The following is a 20,741-nucleotide window of genomic DNA, read 5'->3' as shown; positions in this document are numbered from 1 at the left end:
CGGCCTCTGGAGACAATCGGTACTTCATGATTATAGGCAAGGCTACCTTGAGCTATACGAAAGAGGTGGAGATCAATAATTCCAACCTCCAGATGATTTCACCAACCAGCAATATTTCTATCCCTGAAGCTCCATGTTAAACACTACTTTTGGTACAGCATACCAGTTCAGATCCCATACATACATGTGCTTTCCCTCACACACACACACCAAGTGCCTGTTATGTTGTTCTAAGTGTCCATAATCCTCAAAATAAACCCTAAAGAAATTAGTTGCTGGTTTTAATTTTACTTTAATAAAGTAGAAATGAATGTTTAATTTAGTGTAGGGTTCATGTTCAGACATGAGAGACACACTTTGGGCCAAATCATGCTCCAGTGTTCTCAACTCCATTCATTTCCCGCTTTTTCTCTCACACTGGCCTTCTCAATTGCTGTGCTGTTGCTATGGCAACCCTCATTTCTCGCCTCTCTCAGACCTCACAAAGCAGCCTCCCTAAACCTTAATGAAAGACGGAAAGTTGTTTTCCCCTCTTAAAACACAATTATAAGCTGCAAATTATTTTCCTTTCATAAGCCGTCATACTGAACTTGATTGCATAAAGGCCTTTGCATCCTTGCATATTCGAACAGCAGTGATAATGGACGGTGATGTAAGGCTGTGTTGTGGAGAGGGATGGTACTTCCATGCTGGGATTAGTATTATTGATTAGTTCATAATCCCTGTGTGTGTGCATTAAAAATGTGGATAGATGATTCGTGCAGCTTTCCCAGTAAACCTACCACAGGCCGCGTATTATTCATCTTTAAGAATAATATAAGATTGATGGATCCTGCTGTTTTTCACATTATGACAGTGTGATAATCTAATTACAGGAAGTCACAAGCTGATGTGGCTTCTGTCCCTTTAAGGGTGATATATTTGGGTTATTCGTGGCATTTGTCTGAGCTCAGATGCAGAAACAACAGGTGGAAGCAGGACTGCGGCTTAATAGGTAGAGTGGGTTGTCGTTTAAAGGGACAGCTCACCCCAAAAATCAAAAATACATATTTTTCCTCTTAACTGTAGCTATTAATCAGTCTAGATTGCTCTGGTGTGAGATGCAGAGTGTTGGAGATATCGGCAGTAGAGATGTCTGCCTTCTCTCAAATATAATGGAACTAGATGGCATTAGCTTGTGGTGCTAAAAGCATCAACAAATGCATCTAATCAAGATAATCTGCAGATCTTGTGAGCACAAAAGAAAGAGACTGTCTACTGCTAGCTCACCTAGCATCACTGAGCTAGCTAATTTGACGACCAAGCCGAGGAGGATGACATTAATGTTTGCATCTCTCTCTGTCACCAGCACATATCTCTCATCTATGAGTAGTTGCATGCAGTCATGGCCAGATTATGAGACGTAGGCCCCTGCGTGCAGATAATCAAAAGGCCCCACCACTTTCCCTAGACAGGAGCAAGAAACACAGACTTGCGTCCTGTGTCTCTTTAAAGTGATTTTATGTCTCTTTGGTGTAATTTTGGTACTTTTGTGTCTCTTTGTGCATGTTTTGTGTCATATTCACAGATGGAAAACCCAAGAGCATGACTCAGAAGGCAGATGAACAAAGCACAGAGTCTTTACTGAGCAAAAAAGTTCAAGGATACAAAATGATCCAGGCAATCAACAAATTAACAAGGGGCTGAGGCAGACACCAAAATGCAGGCAGGGTAAAAAAATCTAGATCAAAAACACAAGACAGACAAGAAATGCTGGAAAGCTAAAGCATGAGGCACAAAGACAATCTGGCAGAGAGCTAGTGAAAGTGGACCAGTATATATACTGGGGAGCTAATGGAGTAATGAGGAGCAGGTGAGTGACGATCAGCAGGTGGAATGAATCCACTGATGTGGGCAGGCAGTCAGTGTGGCAGGATCTGAAACAAGTGAATACATGAATGATAAATGAACAAAGTGTAATTCAAATGGTTTGCCATTTTTTTTTTTAGTTTTTTTTGTATCTATTTACAGTTTATTTGCATCTTTTTGTGGTCATTTGAGTGTCTTCCTGGTTGATATGTACTAATTTGTGTGACATTTTGCAGGTGAAAGCCAGGGGGGCCCTTACATTTGGGGCCCCTGGGACTGTGACCCATAGGCCCGTTCAGTGATCCATTGAAGGGTGTAGTTCCCTTAAAAGAAAATAGCTTCTTCATTAAAATGCTCACAAGGAGATCTGTGGATTATATTGAGTAACCAAGTCACTATTCCTGAAAGAAACTTTGCTGTTGAGTTTTTATATTTAAATATGTATGTTTTTGGCACCTTAAGCACCACAAGCTGAGTGCCGTCTAGTTCCATTATATTGGAGAGGAGGTAGACATCAGACATATATCAAAACAATATATACTGAAAAATACTGAAAAGTATCACTACAGGAAAGAGAAAAAACATGTATTTTTGATTTTGGAGTGAACTGTTCCTATTGATCACGACATTGGCAGTTTGATTCCCGGCTCCACATGTCAAAGTATCCTTGAGCAAGAAACCAAACTTAAATTATTTCCTGATGCACCCTGATTGCAGCTCTGCCACAATAGGTGAATGGGTGAATGAGAGGGAGAGGCAAATTGTTCGTTGTACCGTATGATAGAGAGGCACTATTTAAGCCTTTTATACCTATGCATATTGGCTTGATTTCTCTTTAAAATATGTGGGAAGAGGGCAATGCGCAACTTGATGAGAAATGACCCAAAATATAATAAGAAATAAGTAAACAAGAAAATAAAGTTACAAGAAAATTAAGAAAAAATTAAGCCAAAAAAGAAAATTATTTCAAGAAAGTGTAAATTTAAAATAATGCTAATTACTGTTATTTTCCTCTTATAATTTTAAATACATAATTAAGAGAATTATAAATATAATTTTTGGACATGTTTCCTCCTGTTTTTTTCTGTGTTTTTTTAAATTCCCAATCCCAGCTCATTTTCAGAGCCTTTTCTTGCAATCTTCTTCCTATTTTTTTTTCAGTGTTTTTGTAAGACATCAAACCAGTTTTCTCAGGTTTTAGAGGTTTAAATGCTAGTGAAAAGCATCTCAATGTAGCAAAAGAAAATGGATGATCCAGATGTTAAAGGATTAAATGCAGTATATTTTAAAAAGCACCTTTATTGACCAAATATCTAGTAAAATATCTTTCTTGTCTGTGATAAACATGCCAATATTTTCCATTCAACTGGTAGCTCAGCCCCAGCTGATGGAATCTCAACACTACAGTGTGAAGTCCATTATCATGCATTAATGGGAGCCCGCTGTCAGATCATATCTGTGTTACCCCAGGCCACCCAGCGATCCATGGCGTGTGTCATCACCCTGACTTATGCGCTCGGTGAGGAGACCGTGTATGTCGTTTTCTTTGATCTGATCTGCAACCCAGGCGCGAAAAGAATTCTCGTGTGTTTGTGCCTTTATTTATCAGTTTTTTTTTCCGGAAAGGCATCCGTCTATTCATTTCTTTCATGTGAAGAAAGCAGCATGGGGTGTAAGTGCATCGACAAAGGCACAATGCACTTTATACATGACAGGAGAAGTGGAAATAAAGTAAATATGGTGCAGTCAATTTTATTGATGTACAGACCAGTAAATAACTTTTTTTTCAGGAATAGCATTCAAGAAAGGGGTTCTTCACTACAGTATATCAGGAGTGCAAGGACCAGTAGCTGCTCTGTACCATGGATGTTCTGCAGATCTGTCCTTCACTGTTGTATCCATCAAACATAATGTCACCATTCAGCAACAAACACGCCAAGTGGAGGGAAACAGGCCACAGCGGAGGTTGAAGTATACAGAAAGCTTTTTTTTAACAAACAGAACCTTTTTCCTCCATTACAATAAATATTTCATCAGACTAAATCTACAAAAACATAGTCTCAAACTCTAAAACCATACCTAAGATACCTGGAGTATTTACCTGGAATATAAATGAATTCATGTGGATATGGGCATATGACAAACATTGAATAATGAAGTGCGTGTTCACAGTTTGAAGGCTTACCTATACACTTGGCCGTTATACTTTTATGAACGTAGCTTGTGAAATATATGATAGTTTATTTAATAAATTACTTTAGAATGAAAGGAAAAAAAATGCGACTTTTATAACATCAGAATAAACTTTCAAACACTGACTTGAAGTGACATCAGTTGTCCATGAATGTGATTTATAATACACTCAGAGAGAAAGGAAACAACAACCTTTGGATGTCTGGCCACAGGTAGAAAAGATCAAACACTGCATTCGGCTCTGACAGACCACTGACAGAGAGGAGATGCTTGAAAAAATAGAGAAGCACGTCATCTCACCAAATCTTTGATATCTAAGGCCTCGGGTATTTCATAAAAACTTGGTATCCAATTCCAGATCTGCTTTGTTGGCGCCCATGCCTGAAATGTGGGCTGCTGCCTAATGTCTGAAGGATGTGCTTTCTGCCTGTATGTTTTAGAAGTTTGCTGCTTTATTTTGTAGAAACAGAGAGGAAGTGCCATGACAATATTACGATATAAAACAGTCTTAAGCATCCTTAAGAAATACCCTTTTTGCAATCACAAAAGTCTTTGAGGGTCTGACTACCTTACAGTTACAAATCCATGGAATGTTTCTTTGTTTCCTTGTACAGATGCCAAGGCAGGATTGACTCAAAGACAAAAATTTGGTCCATCTTTTCCAGCATGTTACTAAGCCTTGAGTTAAAATCATTTTCCAGATTTTTTCAGGAAATATGCAGCAGTACAACAACAAAAAGCATCTCAAGAGAGCTGTTCACATTATCAGAACATGAGCATTACTGTATGATGCATGAACATTATACATTATTATCCCTGAAAGATCGCCACTGTCATCACCACCACGGTACCGATGCACAGTCATCTCACTGTGCTTCCCAAGCATTTCTCAATCTGAGAAATGAAAAAAAAAATGTTTGTCAAGGGTCTTTACTTTTGGTGGATGTCCTCATGCCTGATGATCTTGTAGGTGACCCAGTAAAAGACGTTGAAGATGAGGAATGCCAGAGGAAAGGCGGCCCTGGAGATAGTGTCTATTCTCTTGGCTCTGTCCACAAACTTCTTCCTCATGGTGTCTATGTCTTTGGGGACAGATGGTTGAGGGTTCGGAGCTGGAGCAGCGTTCTTAACAGCTGTGCCGTCCTTGGTTTGTAGACACTGACTCATATTGTAGCCAGCAAAGTTAAAGCGGCCTTCACGCATTTCATCATCCTGAAACAACACAAGCAGGGGTGGATAGGTTTTTACCTCTTAATGACCGCTGGTCAGTGTTGCTGTTAGCAATGTGAACTTACATCCACATTAGTCATGAGATAACACATTCAAATTAAATAAAGATAACCTGATACACTGTAATGATAAACCACTTAGAGAGACTGCCTCGGGGATGAAGATAATGTTTCATCGGTCATCCTGATTTTCCATGTAGTCATTTTTCTGTTATTTAGCACAAACTCATATCTGAAACAAGAGTTGTGTTATGCTGTATAGATTGCACAGTTCTTTCAGTCCTATTTGTCATTTGGGATTTGGGGCTCTAGCCTATATATAAAAATAACTTGACTTGATAATTTCTCCTATGGTATACATTAATGTTTGCACTAAATTTCACGACAATAGAAATAGGCGTATGGTTTGTTTCAACAATAGGATGGATACATATATGTAAAGAGACCTGGATACAGTGTTAAAGTGAGGCCCCTGTTTATTATTATAAAAGTTGCTCAGTGTCACATGAAGCCAAAAAAAGCTCTTTTTCCACGGTATGAAATGAAGCGGATCTTCATTATTGGGCCCAAAGAGAAAGCGCACTGGAGACTTACAGCAGCGTTGAATGTTAACATATCATGGTAGTGAAAAGAGTCATTTAGCAAGAAAAAAAAAATCCCCAAAAAATTGTATCCAGTTATTTACAGACATCTCTTTTACAGTGTAAGTCTATTAGAATGAGTCTTTCTTGGCCTAATTGCATCACAAGATGAGCCCTGACAATGTAATACCACTTTTGGCCTCCATGTAAAATTGCTGCACTGTTCCTGGGGGCTTGGGTAGCCACATAAGAAACAAGGCTTTGAGGGTCCTCCGCCATAAAAGTTTGAGCATCAAACACTTGATTTCCTGCACTCAGATTAATTTAAATGCGTCTCTTTGTGCATTTTCATTTTTGTCAGTGTCTTTAATTTTTTCATGACAGAAGTCCTCTGCTACTAAATATCAATGGAAAAACACAACAAAGTCAGGCTCATGGTGGCCAGGGAATCATCGAGTTAGATGATAGACCATCTAGTACCAAATTTGGTTTCAATTGATGAGGGAGAGGTCGATATATTTCACTGAGCATGTGAAAGCCTCGACCTGTTGGTCAAGGGAAAAAGCCAGAGCATCACCAGACTCATTAGGATTCATCCTCTGGGTACCATTAATGCCAACATAAACTGAATCGAAATTTATCAAATATTTTCAAAATATCTCAGTCTGAAGCAAAGCAGTGCCAACCATTGGACATTGGCATCCCAAGAGAAAAAAGTTCAATAACCAAACAGTAACCTTGTAAAGACTTTGCAAGCTTACCTTCTGATTCCTCCTTTGTCTTCGCCTCAGGCGAAGGAACTCTTTCTGTTGCCTGGAGACAAAATTAACCCCAGCATATTCTAGCAATGCAGCAAATACAAAGAGCAGACACACAGCCATCCAGATATCAATGGCTTTCACATAAGAGACCTGCAAGAAAAAACAGATTCCCCTGTTAGATCCTTTGAAGGTGACAGCATCAGATAACAGTTCAAATGCAGTATTTATTGATGCTTTGACCTAAAATATAACTTATATGTTTTCATTTTGAGTTGTAGATATGTTCAGTCTACCTGGTGATCTGCAGTTGCCTTTTCTCTCTCTGTTTTCCTCTCTTTATCTCGCTCATTAGGTCAGCTAACTGGGACTTCTAAATGACTGTAATTATAGGTAATGTTTGCTAACAAGTGTATCAGAGCTGCCAGTGATGTCAGTGATTGCATGGCCATAAACAGTTGGAAATAATTGCTGCCTTCATTAGCAAAAAGGAATCGTAGCATTAGTTTGTACCTTTAGCACTTTTTTGATCTGTTTCTTTTAAAAAAATGAGGATGAAGTTGAAAGCCTTTACTGTTCATCACTGTGACCATCTAACTCCATGACAGCTGATTAGCATGTGGGGAAAACAACTCAGCTATATGAGGGATGTTAAGGCATATTAAGTTATTGTTTTCTTGAATCGGGGCTCTCAAAGGCTTCTCTTTAAATATTTATCAGTATGCGTGTCTTTTATGTGAGGATCTCTGACGTGGCTGACGCCTTCAGTGAATTTGTGCACACTGATGCGTGGAGGGTGATTGATCATCAAGATCCAACTCTCAGTGCCTGTAGTACCTTTCACAATATGTGCATGGCAATACACCCTGATTGAAAGTAAACTACCGCTGTCGGCAATGCACACACGCTTTAGATGGCAACATCTTCACTGCTGTAACAAAAATGTTGAATGCGGTGAATCGCAGCGAGCGGGTTAAAAGAGCTGCCCAGTTATGGTTTAATCATCTCTGAAATAAGGTGTTTCTGATCCACTGCAGCTTCACAGTGGCTTTCACAAGATGAAAGAGACACCACTGTGTCACAAGTACTTCAGACAGTCAGCAGCAGTGAATTATACTCTATTCATTTCATTCATCGCTGGTTCTAGCATTGTCATCTTATTTCGATAGTTAATTTGTCTTCATAATTTCCTGCATAATGAATCTCAGCTGCAAAATATTGCTGCCATGTTACAGTCAGAAACAACAGACTGGTTGTATGTAGAACAAATAGCGCAATCTAATTGTTTACCCTTGAATTTAATATAGAGGAAGGTCTTTAGGTCCCTGCAGATATCCCACACCTTGTATTTAAACATGATGTATAGTGTCATGTTTTTTATAGTGGTTTAAGGAAATTATTCAGATGCTTCATTCATTTGAAGACATGATCATTTGAAATGTACATGTCTTAAAATGCACATATGTGTGTATGCAACTCAATAGCCAGAAAAAATGTTGTTTGTGTGTTTGTACAAACCACAGAAACTGTTATGTATACATTCAGAATGTGGGCCAAAATGCAGAATGGCAGGCAGGTTGATGAATTTGAATAAAAATGAGCTTTTGATGTTAATTAAAATAAATCTCCCAAAAAAAATCAGGTAACAAAACTCAAAGTGCAAAAGAAATACGAATTAAAATTAAACTGAAACCAACAAGGAAAACATGAGGAACACAGGGAAGAACTCAGGGGTGTCTTAACATGGTGAAGAACACACAGAAAAAAAATCTGTGAGGAACCAAATGATGACTAAAGACAAACTAACAAAGGACAAGGGGACAGACATTGGTATATATAGACAGGGAGGTAATTAGACCAACGAGACACAGGTGAAGCAGGCGGGGCCACAGGTTAAAGGACAGAAACACAGGGAATGGTTGACAAAAGGGTGTGGCAGGGAACACTGTGGTGGAGAAAACAAGACTAATGCATGACAGGTGTGCAGGGAAGACTCAGTGATCAGGGACAAATGAGACAGTCAAAAGACAGGTGTGACAGAAAACAGGTGGAAACAGACAGAGGCAGGAAGAACTAATGGGCACAGGTGAGTGGAGTGTGGGAGTAGTGAGGGACAGGTGAAACGAATCACTAAAAACACTAAGGTGGGAAAACACACAAAGACAGGAAGTAAAACCTGATGCGACACATGAGGAGTGATTCTTCAAATGAAAACAGAAAACAGAACATGTGCAACATGAAACAGGGAAAACATAACACAAAACCCCCAAACCAGTCCACAAGATAACACAGAACCAAGGATCATGACACAAACTTTACATTTCAATGATGCTGTGGTTAATGAGTGGATAGGTTGAGGCACAAAAACACTTGATAATGGTCAGGAAAAGATCATGTTTTGGCTTAAATAACCCAGTTTTGCTGGCCCTATCCCCACTGTACTAATTCTCTTGGCACTATCCAAGCCAGAAATGCAGCAGTGATGCCCTGGCAAAAAAAACCCCCAAACAAACAAAAAAGGATTTTCGTGGCAATAATGACTCACTAAAACATAAGCTGCCTGTTTTTTAAAACAACCTAAAGATTTAACCCTTCAAAACATGAGCAAATTGGCTTGATTTCTTTTGACAACATGGTAAGAAGGCAATAAGCAACAAAACAACAACAAAATTAGCAAAAAACTAGTTAAAAGTACAAGAAAATTACCTGAAAATCATCATAGGTTAAAAAAAAGAAAGAAAAGAAAACAAAATCAAAAAGCTCTTTAAGATTATAAATATAGTTTTCCCCAGATTTTCTCTTTTTATCCCTAGGCATTTTCCCCTAGCTTTTAAGAAATAATAAGTATACAATTAATAATAAGTATACATTTTTTTTTGCAATGTGGAACATTGCTTACCAAGTTGCTCATTGCCTTTGCCCCCATTTTTTTTTAAATAAATCACACCAATTTTTGATACATTTTTAACGAAGCTGCCTGTATCTCAGCAGAACTTCATACATCATGTTTTTTCAAACAACTGATACTTGCAACTGTTTGACCTAAACCTGCAACAACATAACCTCATGATTTCAAGAAGCCATGTATAGATGAGAAGTTAAACTTGATTTAAACATTTACAAATAGACATTATTCATATTCTTTTGCTTGTTCTTAATTCCTTAAATGTGTGTATTTCCTATTAATTGCTTACCAATGCATAAAAGCATTGGTTCATAATCCATCACTTTGTGATATGTTTCACCATAACAGGGTTTTTATGTGATTTTACATGATTGAGACCTAGAAATTTCATCTTAGCACAATGTGTTATACCCACAAACTTAAAACACATGCTGCAGAGACAACTAAAGAGGTTCACCTTTGGAAGAGAAGCTCTGGAGCCGGAGCTTTGGGTGGTCATGGTAAGCACAGTGGTGATGCCCAGCGCCACTCTGGCAGGCGCAGCATCCATATTGATCCAAAAAGACACCCATGAGAGGATGACGATGAGGAGGGAAGGAATGTACATCTGGATCAGGTAGTATCCCATCTGTCGCTCCAGATGAAAGTTCACTTCAATACAGGTGAATTTACCTGAAACACAAATGCAATTCAGTGCAACCAAAGCAAAAGCAGTGTTAGCTGAACATGCGGTTGTGTGCGTCCTCTGACCAGTGTTGTAGTGTTTTGTACAGTAGCCAAGCTCCTTCTCTTCCCTCATGATGAATTGAGGCAGTGTAAGCCCTTCTGACACCTGCACCGCTCCGTTCTCCAGCCACTCGAAGATCAAGTCGTTCATAGTGTAACCAACTACAGACAGAAAAAAAATAGATCAATCAGAGTTTTGATATGCAAGTGTAGAAGTGCAGCGACAAAAACAGAAGACAGTGCTTACAACTCTCCAGCTGCATCGTACAAGTTTGGACATCCATCGGAAAGTTCTTCAGATCCATCGGGCAAGACAGGATGAGAGTCAACCTGTGATGCAAGACAAAGCCACACACTAAGATGCAGTGGACACCAATGAATATTTTTGATTTTGTAATAAATATATTTATTAAACCGTGAACTTGTGGTTCAAAAATAATTTGCTTGCCACAGTCTGTACTTTTCTTTGGTAATCTCTGTATTGTTTCTCCTGTGTGATAGCCTCTGACATATCATGTAGGATTCCCTTCAGCAGGTTCCTATCACACTTTCATTACTGCGACGTATTGTCTCTGCGATGCATTGTGGTCCGCACTCTGCCCACTCTGTCTTTTCTCTCATGAATGGTGAGAGTGGCTAACCACCTTTCATCTCTCCCGTTGACCCACTCCGCCTCCACACCTGAGCCTCTCTAATGGACTCAAAATTGATCTGCTTCGTATCGCATCGTTGCAGAGAAAATTGAATGCTGCGTGTGATTGAAGTTGTATTGAAATGAAATGAAACACATTTTCATATCTTGTCCTCAAATTTGGGGCTGATAGGGCCTTTAAAATGCCATCCATCCCACCTGCATGTTTCTGAGTCTTTCGCAATGCTTTTATGTACAAAAATTCAGCATGCGGAGAGGCCAACATGAAAGATTCCTGTTCTTATCTTCACTTTGGATTCTCAACAATGCCCCTGAGATAAGCTTGCCCTCTTGCAATCAGTGTTCTTTTATTAAAAATCTACATCGCGTATGTGGATGTACAGTACTGCAGTGAATTATGCCATTTCAAAGGAGTGATCATAATGAGATAAAATCCATTTAAAACTGTATCCTTTGGATTGACAGTCTTTGATGTTTGAGAGAAAATGTAAGAAAAGCAATAAGTGAACATGTCCTGGGGTGATCTATGCATCACAGCATTTGGTTCTCTGCAGAATCATTTTTCACTCAGCACAGGTTTCTACCTCAGTAAAAGACCAACACAACCAGACAGTGTAAACTAAGGGCTGCAAATAACAATCATTTTCATTATCAACTAATCTACCAATATTTTCTCTATTAATTACTTGGCCAGTATGCCGCAAGCAGTGAAAAATTCCAAGAGCACATCGTAATGTTTTATAAATGATCTAGTTTTGTCTGCATAAATCACAAAGACTATCAGTTCACTATTATAAAAGACAAAAGGTTCCATAAGCAGGATTTAGGGGCATCTATTGGCAGCAATTATATATAATTGTCATATTTTTTTTTTTAATTACCTTAAAATGAGGTAATGATGGTAATGGTAATGCCAAAAAAAGGTTTCTATCTTCTGCGTTAACTTCTGCGGTGTGCGGCTCACTGGGTATATGCAGTAGTGTTTCTCCCGCCAGCCCCACCTTGAGTTCCCGTTCAGCTCATATTGTGATGATGTCATGGATTTTTAAATGGCTTTTTTCGACTCAAGCAACGTTTCACAAATCAAAAACCTCAATAAATCAAAAATTTACAATAGAAAGATGCCTAATACACCTTGTTTGGAGACTGAGCTGTCCTGTGATCAGTTATACAGATGTCTCTTTCATAAAGGTGATCTTAGGGGAAAATGCTTTTTTAGGGCGGGGGATCTTTTTTTTCCCCTGCAACACTACAAGTGGCCACTGGGAACAATTTGAAGCAAGGCTGAGGTGCTTTCCTAGGAGCCTGCATCATAGAGCAGCTGAGGGGCTAACTTCTGATGGTCGTGTCAGCTACTTCTTGTTTAGCCTTTTACTAACTTGAATGGAAGTAAAAACAGTGTAATAGTGTGACTCTTCTAAACTTAAGAAATGTCATTGGACCAAATGGATAAAATCTCAATAGTGAAACAAGTCATTTCGCAAGGGGTCTCTTTCCTAATTTGAGTCTATGGGCAAACGTACAGAGCGGGTCCTAACTCGAGGAATCCACCATGTTGTTCAACTGTGGCACGAAACAGACAAATCATCAGACAAACACTGGCTCTAGATAGGACCATTTGCCTTTTTGCTTTCCCTTTTTTTGCCACAACTATTAATCTCCTTCATGCTTGGCACATGAGATAAGTTATAGTTCTGCAAACTCACAGCAACAAAATCCTAAACACTGGCCCCTAAACTGATAAACCAATGATAAAATTGGCTGCAGATTCATTTTCTGTCAACTAACCAGCTCTACCGTAAACCTCCATCTTTAGCACTTATTTAATCTGTTGTTGTTGATAACAGCGTGTCCAACACTTCACCTGATGCTGTAGAGGACGGTCCCATCCTTGAAGATCCGCAGCAGCTTGTTGTCTGTGGTTACATCATGAAAGTTGGCCCCTTTCTCGTTGGCAAAGAAGAGGTCAGGCTTCCATATGGAATCCAACATGGACGGGTCCAGGTCGAGGGAGGAATCTGGGTATTTACTATACGCTAGCCGAGGGTCATTCCACTTCTGCCGCAGGAAGATGTTCACTCTGTAATCCTGCAGAGATGACAAGCAGCTTTGCATATTTTGTAGTCCAGTGATTGGGGGTTATGAGAAAGCAGTCATCTGTATCGGGATTTAATATTAGATATCCGCCTTTTGATGAGGGAAATAGGAAGATTGCACTGGTATACTTACGTATTCGTGATTATTTTGATACACAAAAATGCATCTATCAATGATAAATCGCCAACTAGCAGGTGTATTTTATTGACTGGTAGAATCTAACTAAGTACATTTTCTTAAGTACAATTCTGACGTATCTATACTTCACTCAAGTATTTCCATTTTATTCCACTTAGGGGATATATTATACTTGTTACTCCACTATATTTATCTGACAGCTGTAGTACAATTTACATACAAAATGTGGGCACATATATTAATGTATCTGACTTTTAATAAATATTAATATTATAATTTTAATATTGTTTATTTTGTAGATTATCAACACATCAGTATATGAAGCAATTAAAATTAGGTCACTTTCATCAACTGCTCTTTGCACATTAAATCAGATTAACTAACAATAACATGATATATACTTTTAAGGTCTGGAAGCGGGCGTTCTTCATTATGAGTGCTTTCACTTTTCATAATTCAAGTACATTAAGTTGCTAATACTTCTTTGGCTTTAATTAAAGAGTTTGAATCCTTCTTTTACCACTTTTATCACATTCACTCTGTCACAAATGTTACAAAAACATTTTCAGTACTGTAATATGAATAACAACACGACAAATAATAGAATGGATGGTGAACAAAACATGAATTTCAATGCACATTTGGCAAAATCTACATCATCCCATAACACTATCATAAAAGTGCCCAACTCGTTCTTATACCAACTTAATCCATCGCTTTATAAGTGGACCTAGATGTCAAAATATGATGCACTAGGTACCCTAGTGCATCACTTATGGATGTTCAAGGATGGTGCATCACTTTGCACTCGTTACATTTTCTCACTTGTTTTGTTTTTTGCCATTTTGTACAGTTTCTGCTCATTACATGCACACAGTCTTTTTTCAAAATAAAGTGGGCAAAAAAAGTCCTTAAATGGATAAAAAAAAAAAAAAAACATCGTGGCTTGGCTTAAAATAAGTATAGTTGTTACTAACTTTATGTAATGTCATATGTCACTGCCACAGCACTCTACACATACCAGCACAGTACATTGTTATTAACAGTGGGCGCCTGGGAAAGGTCCAGCGTTTCTTTGACCCATCCAACACCCCTCCTGCCTGACTTATATGTACTTCCTCAGTCTTTATACTACAGTAGTTGGTGGCAGCCATTGTGTTTCATACTGCCTCAAAGGGTGCCTAGATGAGTTTGATTGTTGCCCGTTGCGTCAACAACTGCCACCATCTGGTGTGTATCATTGCCCCGCAAAAGGTGTCTCTGCTTGTCGGTATCTGACACCAAGATCACTGACAAAGCGGTGGACTGAGAATGGGCTGAAGTGCCAATATAATCCTAAATTTCGTACATATGACCATCTTGATGATGATCTGTTGTTGCAAGCTGCAAAAAATTGACCTTATAATAACGTTTCTTATTAATCATAATAATGCAAGAGCCATTACAGAAGCTAATGGTGGATTTATAAAATGAAAACTGACAGTGCAGTTAGTGGTGAACTGAGTGCCACAAAGCTCAGTTGCTCAGAGTAATTGATATGTCATGATGATGAGAGGCCCTTATGTTGTTTGACATTTCATCAGAATATTGGCGGTTCCAAATATTTTGCATGCATGTCTAAAACTGTGTAATTTCCTGGCAATCTCATGAGCTACAGCTCCTGCACAAATTAACATCCCTCATTCACAATCTAAGTAGTTATTATCACTCATTATGAATCCTTTGATCGCAATGCCGCCTCGCAGGTTTTATATTTTTACCCCCTAGGCAGCTGGATGCCTTCATATATTGTAGATCAGCTTGTTTGAAAGCCCCTCTCCCCAATTATTGGCTGCACTTTAAGTGACTTGCTGGATGAGAATTCTTGCATTAATTATTAAACATTGACTAACATGTGTATAATGTGCATTATAGGAGAAGAAAATAATACCTATTTAGATAATCAGAGAACACATTTCTCATCTGATGTCTGTGTGGCTCATGGATCCGCCAATAGACTCTTTGATGGCATAAACAAAGTCACTTTGTGACACAGCAATGATAAATGTTAAAACAGGAAAAAAAACAAATAGGATGATTCAATCTTAAGTCCTGAGCAGGGGTCAGGGTACAACGCTCAACTCACCATTGTAGTTTCTGCTATAGAACCAAAGCTGTTGATAAATATGTTGCAGGTAACATTAACTGGTGGACCTGCAGGTTGAGGGATAGATAACACATTGTGCAGAAAATCAGCCAAAATGCCAGAGGAACTCACCATGGTTGTCTCTGTGACAGAGCCGAAACTGTTGATAAAAATATTGCATGTAACGTTTACGGGGGGACCTGTGAAATGGAATGACAATGACATGACAGGAAAGAGCCTTAAACCATATCATCAAGGACGACTGGGTTTGGAGCAGTGAAGATGTTTCATCAGGAAATTTGGGTCTGTTGGTTTGCAAGCTGCTGTTTCACTGTGTATGTCAACATGCATTAATACCACCAAGCGCTGGCGTTCTTTTTTTTATTTTTATTTTAAAGGAGCTCCAGGAGTGGATGGTGACATGCTGCATGCTTTGTTAAACCAGACTCAAAAGATCACATATGGACCTATGCAGATTGTTGTAATCTTTATAATTGTGTAGTGATCTCTTGTGTGTTATTAACAAATTCAGTAGAGGATGCATGCACACACAGACACATGCATGCATACATGCAAACAGTTGAGCTGCAAAGATTAGCCAATCAGTTGATCAGCAGAAAATGAATGGGCAAATATTTTGATCATCGAATAATCTTTCTTTTCTTTTGCCGAGTGCCAAGGAAATCGCTGGTTCCCAGTTCTTTACGTATCTTTTCAGTATTGTTCAACCTTAATCCTATTTTCCCATGTTTTTGTGTCATACTGACTGATGGGAACAACGGTTTTGTAACTGGTCTAGTATTGAGAGAGAACAAAAAAACAGATTGTGATATAATGTCAATGGGCAATTGCACATTGTCAATTTTCGAGTAAAAGTAAAAGTTTGTATATTTGCCACTGACAGACTCAGATTGCATTAAAAAAAAAATCTCAATCGCCTCACCAGACCCAATTTAAATAAACAGTAATTTTATCATCATAAAACACCTCTTATTCAAAATAGACAGAAACAAAACAAAAACAAAAAAATCATATAAATGTCTTGGTTCATCTTTCCACTGTTCCAACAATCACCAGCTCTGGTTTGATTTAAATAAACTCATAATTCACAGATTTTACATGTTAATACACAGGCTCCATGCACACTGAAATAATGATTATTTAAATGGAGTCTGTGGTGGGTTTGGCCATAATAATTTTGGAGCTGTTCCTGGTTAAGCATAAAGCATTTTGCTTTTTATCAAAAAGGTCTCTCTCTGTTGTCAGACACTTAAAATAACAATCTGAGCCTGTCAGTGGTAAAAACAAGCACTTTTAATGAATGTGAACTGACGTGCATATGATCCAAATGTTTGAATGCAGCCTGTTCTGCAATTGCCAGCTGCAGCAGTCTCTCTCAATACTGGAAAATGATCAAAAATCATTGCTTTCACTTAGACAAAAAAACGTGAAAAAAATAGGCTCCAGGTTGAAATATACCTAAGGTTCCCTTGAAATGCAAATATTTTCTTAATCTTCCATGATATTACACAAAATATCATTGGGTTTTGGACTTTTGGTCAGAAAAAACAAGCATTTTTTTCACTTTAGATTAGACATAAAGAGATTCAAGATGAATCAATGAATCAAGAAAGCAGTTTACAGGTTATTAAATAATTAATATACTCATCAGCTGCAGCTCTACAGTAGTTTGCTACAGTATCAGATCAGAGCATTTTCTGTCCAACACTAAATAAAAAAGTACCCAGCATGCTCTAATGAGTATAGTGTCCTTTTTGTGGCCTCCTGAAATCTCTTCGCAACGCTTGGCATGTTATGCCATTTCAAGTCACAGCCAATCTTTTTTTTCTTCCTTATCTGATAAGTGAAGTTGTAAGCCCTTCATAGTGCCCTTCCCCTGTGCGTTCCTCATCAATATTGCATGGCACTTGGTATTAATATTTGCTTCAGTTTGTCGTCAGGTAGCTGCATTTAACAGCAGAAGCAGAAAAATAAAGCAGTACCTCCTCACAACAAACTCAGCAAGGGAATCTAGGTCAGCCTTCAGAAATACAGTTCAACACTCTCTTCAAAGTATGACTAGCAGGTTCGCAACCGAAATCATCTGTTTACATCGCAGTGGGCTCCTGCAAAAAGTGTTTGTTTTCTAGCTAGAAGAGATTGTGCATGAGACAGCTTTATCTGCCCTAAAATACAGAGAGAATACAAATATAACCAACATCATTAAAATCGTGCTCCGTGCCTTTTTAATCCACGTGTGTTCATCCTCTCTTTATGAGAGAGAAACAGTTGCTTTCTTTACCTCCTGAAAATGCCAGCCGGTGTTAAACAGGCTGTCCCCCTCCCATCTTAAGTCCATTTCAGCAATCTTGTCAACATTTTCCCTTTTCGCCCAGATGGAGAGGAAAGATCTGGGCCATGTGTTTCTGAATCCTGCTGATCAGTCTCCGTCTTGGCTGCTTCAACAACTGGAACCCCCCTCCCCTTCCTCCAACAAATCCCAGCCCACCTGACCCAGCCTGGAGTGGGCCTGAGCCCCAGCGGGCCGGCCTCCTCTCACTCAGCTCCGTTCCAGTGACAGATGCTCTGTCTGTCCCCAGCATCATAGCATCAACAACAGGGGAAGTCAGTAGCCTGCAGCCTTGCCACGGGGTTACCATCCATCATTTGGCCTGTCACGGTGGCATCCCTGTGTGCAACTGTGGCTGTGATATTTTTGTTTTTTTGTTTCCAAATTATTACTTAACACTTTGAAACCAGAATCTACATCATTTTTCTTGTGCCATGTTAAGATGCATCACAAGTATTTAAACCTTGAAACCTTTGAACCCTTGGGGGCAAATTGGTTTAAATTTATTTTTGTTTTTTGTTTATTTTTTTTCAAAAACATGCGAAAAAGGCAATAAGTAACTTGAAAGTAAAGTCACACAAATTTCATGAAATTAGTAGATTTAGAGGAAAAGTTAATTTTAAAAAGCTAGGGAAAATTTTCCAGAGCACTATACTTCTAAGTATCATAATTATGAATTTAAAGTTATTTTACAAAATTATTATAATTATATTATAATAATATATATAATATTATAATTATATTTTTTCAGGTCATTTCCCTATTTTGTTTTGGTTTTGTTTTCTTTGTTTGGTTTGGGGTCGTTTTTGTTTGTTGTTGTTGTTGCTGCAAATTATCAGGGGCAGGTAATTTTCTTGTATTTTGTTTTTACTAATTTCTTACTTTTTTTGCATCACTTTATCTTAGTCATTGCCTTCTTCCCATGTTTTTGAAGGAAATCAAGTCAATTTGCACAGGTTTCAAAGGGTTAATGGAGATATGAATTCTATCTGAAATGATTCTGGCAAATGAAAACAAGCAATGAGGGGTTAGCTGATGATTTAAATGCAAACCAGGATAACAATGTTATTGTCAACTGAAATGATTGATTGTTCTTATCCAAGGACATCAGATAACTGGATCTCCAGATAAGTAATAATGTAAGTCTGCTGTGTTTAACCCTTTGAAATCTGGATCAATATCCATTTTCTTGTGCCACCTTGTGCTGCTTTCACAACTATTTAAGCCTTTGAATCTTGAGCAAATTAATTTGCTTTATTTGAAAACAGGAGAAAAGGCAATGAGCAACTGAAGTGATTTTGCAAGAAGTGTTTTTGCATATTGCAAGAAATTTGTAATATTAATGTAGTATTATTTTAGGCACATTTTTCCATAGGACATTTTACTGTTTGTTTGTTTTTGTTGTTTGTTTTTACTTTTTTTAACTTCATTTTTATTTATTTGTTTGTTGTTGATTGTTTTGTTTTGTTATTCTTAGGTATATTTCTTATAATTTTTACTTTTTTTTGCGAATTTTTGGGTCATTTCTTGGTAAGCTGCTCCTTGCCTTTTCCATGTTTTTGTAAGCCAATCTGCTCAGGTTTCAATGGGTTAAGGGGGTGGATACTGTATTCTGCATGCAAAAACACTCCATCACTAATTGAACAAAAAAAAATGTGGTGTTACTTTGGTTTTTGGGGGTATAAAGGTGAGTCTGGGTGTGAAGAAAGGTGTGCTAAGATTAAAAAAACAATGGTGAACAAACCTTTAAAATTGGGTCTGATTCGTGCATCATAGCCAGACGTGCGACCCATGAGTGAGTCCAGAAAGTCTGATGGAGACATGCTGGAGGATGATCTGGAATCGTGCTCCTTGGCATCCACAGCTCTGGAAACACACACACACACACACACACACACACACACACACACACACGGAAAGAGAGAGTGAGAAAAATCACTTTAACAGTCTGAAGTCGCGGCTGAAAACCAGGAGTTAAACCTTATCTGTCGCCCAGCAGCTGCCTGGGAGTGATGGGCAAGCACAGGCAAACTAGAAAATGCGTTTAGGAGCACACACGTATCAAACCAATCTGGTGTGATTTCGACGTCGTTGGCATCTCCTTTTCACGAGACAGAGCTTGTCACATCATGTAAGATTGCTGCACAGATATCTCAGTAGCCTGTGCTGTGATTTCATATAACATCGTAGAAATGTCATGGTGCCATAAAAGAAAAAATGATAATAGCATTACGTGCGTAAATGTCATTGGAAAGTCATTGTACTACAGGCAAAATGTGTATTTAAGACCAAATGGTTCTCACAAAAACAGTTCACTCAGATGACAATACAGAGTAACTTCAGTCTAATCATCGCATCACTAGCAAGCAATTACCAACTTAGTCTGTGCAGAAAGAAGTCACAGCACATTTCATTTTGTTTCTTAAATTGCGCCTATAATTCACTGAATTATCTTAATTTCCAAACTTTAAAAGGGATAAATAATTATTTGTTCAATCTATAAAATCATACAAATGAAATGACCAACCTGAAGTTGTTTGTCTCCATGAAATATGTAAATAAAGCTGCCAAAATCTTAATAAAAGAACGATTCATTCCTGGTGGTTTTCCCATGTGCTCACTTTTTTATTTCTTCCATATGTTTACATTGGTCAAACACATAATCCAAATCGGGGCACCGCTGTCTTCCTGACCAATAAGTCGTGGGCGTTTGGGTGTTCTTGTGTCACACAAAAATATAGTAGACATTCCTCAACGCAGCTACAGATCATAGTTTAGTTTCATGAAACTCCCAAAAACAGATTTCTCGGAGCGGAGGTGTGAAGAAACATCAGTCCTGTGGCCAGACGCCGAGAGGGTGAAACTCCCAAAAAAAAAAAAAAAAAAACAAAGCAAAAAAAAAAAAAAAAAAAAAAACAACGCAAGAAGCTTTCGGCGTTGGCTCGGATCGGCAAGATCTCGCTCTGTGAAGAAGACAACCCCGCCGGCTCGTGTTGTTACTCATGAAGTGAAATGTTTGGCAGGTGGAGGACGGTGCTCTGTTGAGGAATAGAAGTGGAACGCCTTTTCTCGTTTCAGCACTTGGACAGCTCCCGGCTCCTTTACGCGCAAGCGCAAGGCTTAAAAGTGGTGGACGTGA

The 20,741-nt window shown here is 38.5% G+C and overlaps 1 protein-coding gene across 1 annotated transcript; it reads right to left on the bottom strand.

Moving 5' to 3' along the window:
• Window positions 1-4,971: 4,971 nt before the first annotated feature.
• Window positions 4,972-20,215, bottom strand: glra2 (glycine receptor, alpha 2). The gene is made up of 9 exons (XM_042494783.1): window positions 20,130-20,215; window positions 19,347-19,468; window positions 15,253-15,320; window positions 12,757-12,980; window positions 10,488-10,570; window positions 10,265-10,402; window positions 9,972-10,186; window positions 6,613-6,762; window positions 4,972-5,253 (listed from the first exon to the last, which is right to left on the bottom strand). Exons 1-9 carry the CDS (start codon window positions 20,213-20,215, stop codon window positions 4,972-4,974), a joined length of 1,368 nt encoding a protein of 455 aa, XP_042350717.1.
• Window positions 20,216-20,741: the final 526 nt, after the last annotated feature.

Source organism: Plectropomus leopardus, chromosome 10 (assembly GCF_008729295.1).
Source record: "Plectropomus leopardus isolate mb chromosome 10, YSFRI_Pleo_2.0, whole genome shotgun sequence".
Classification (NCBI taxonomy): domain Eukaryota; kingdom Metazoa; phylum Chordata; class Actinopteri; order Perciformes; family Serranidae; genus Plectropomus; species Plectropomus leopardus.
The sequence above is the reverse complement of the archived record's forward strand: the minus strand, read 5'-3'. Positions and strand labels throughout refer to the sequence as shown.

Coding starts and splice junctions, on each gene's coding strand:
- glra2 (XM_042494783.1), bottom strand. CDS start 20,215: ATGGGAAAACCACCAGGAATGAATCGTTCTTTTATTAAGATTTTGGCA. Junction 15,321..19,346: donor AATCAGACCCAATTTTAAAG/GTTTGTTCACCA, acceptor CTCAACCTGCAG/GTCCACCAGTTAATGTTACC. Junction 6,763..9,971: donor CCAGAGCTTCTCTTCCAAAG/GTGAACCTCTTT, acceptor TTTTTCTTGCAG/GTCTCTTATGTGAAAGCCAT.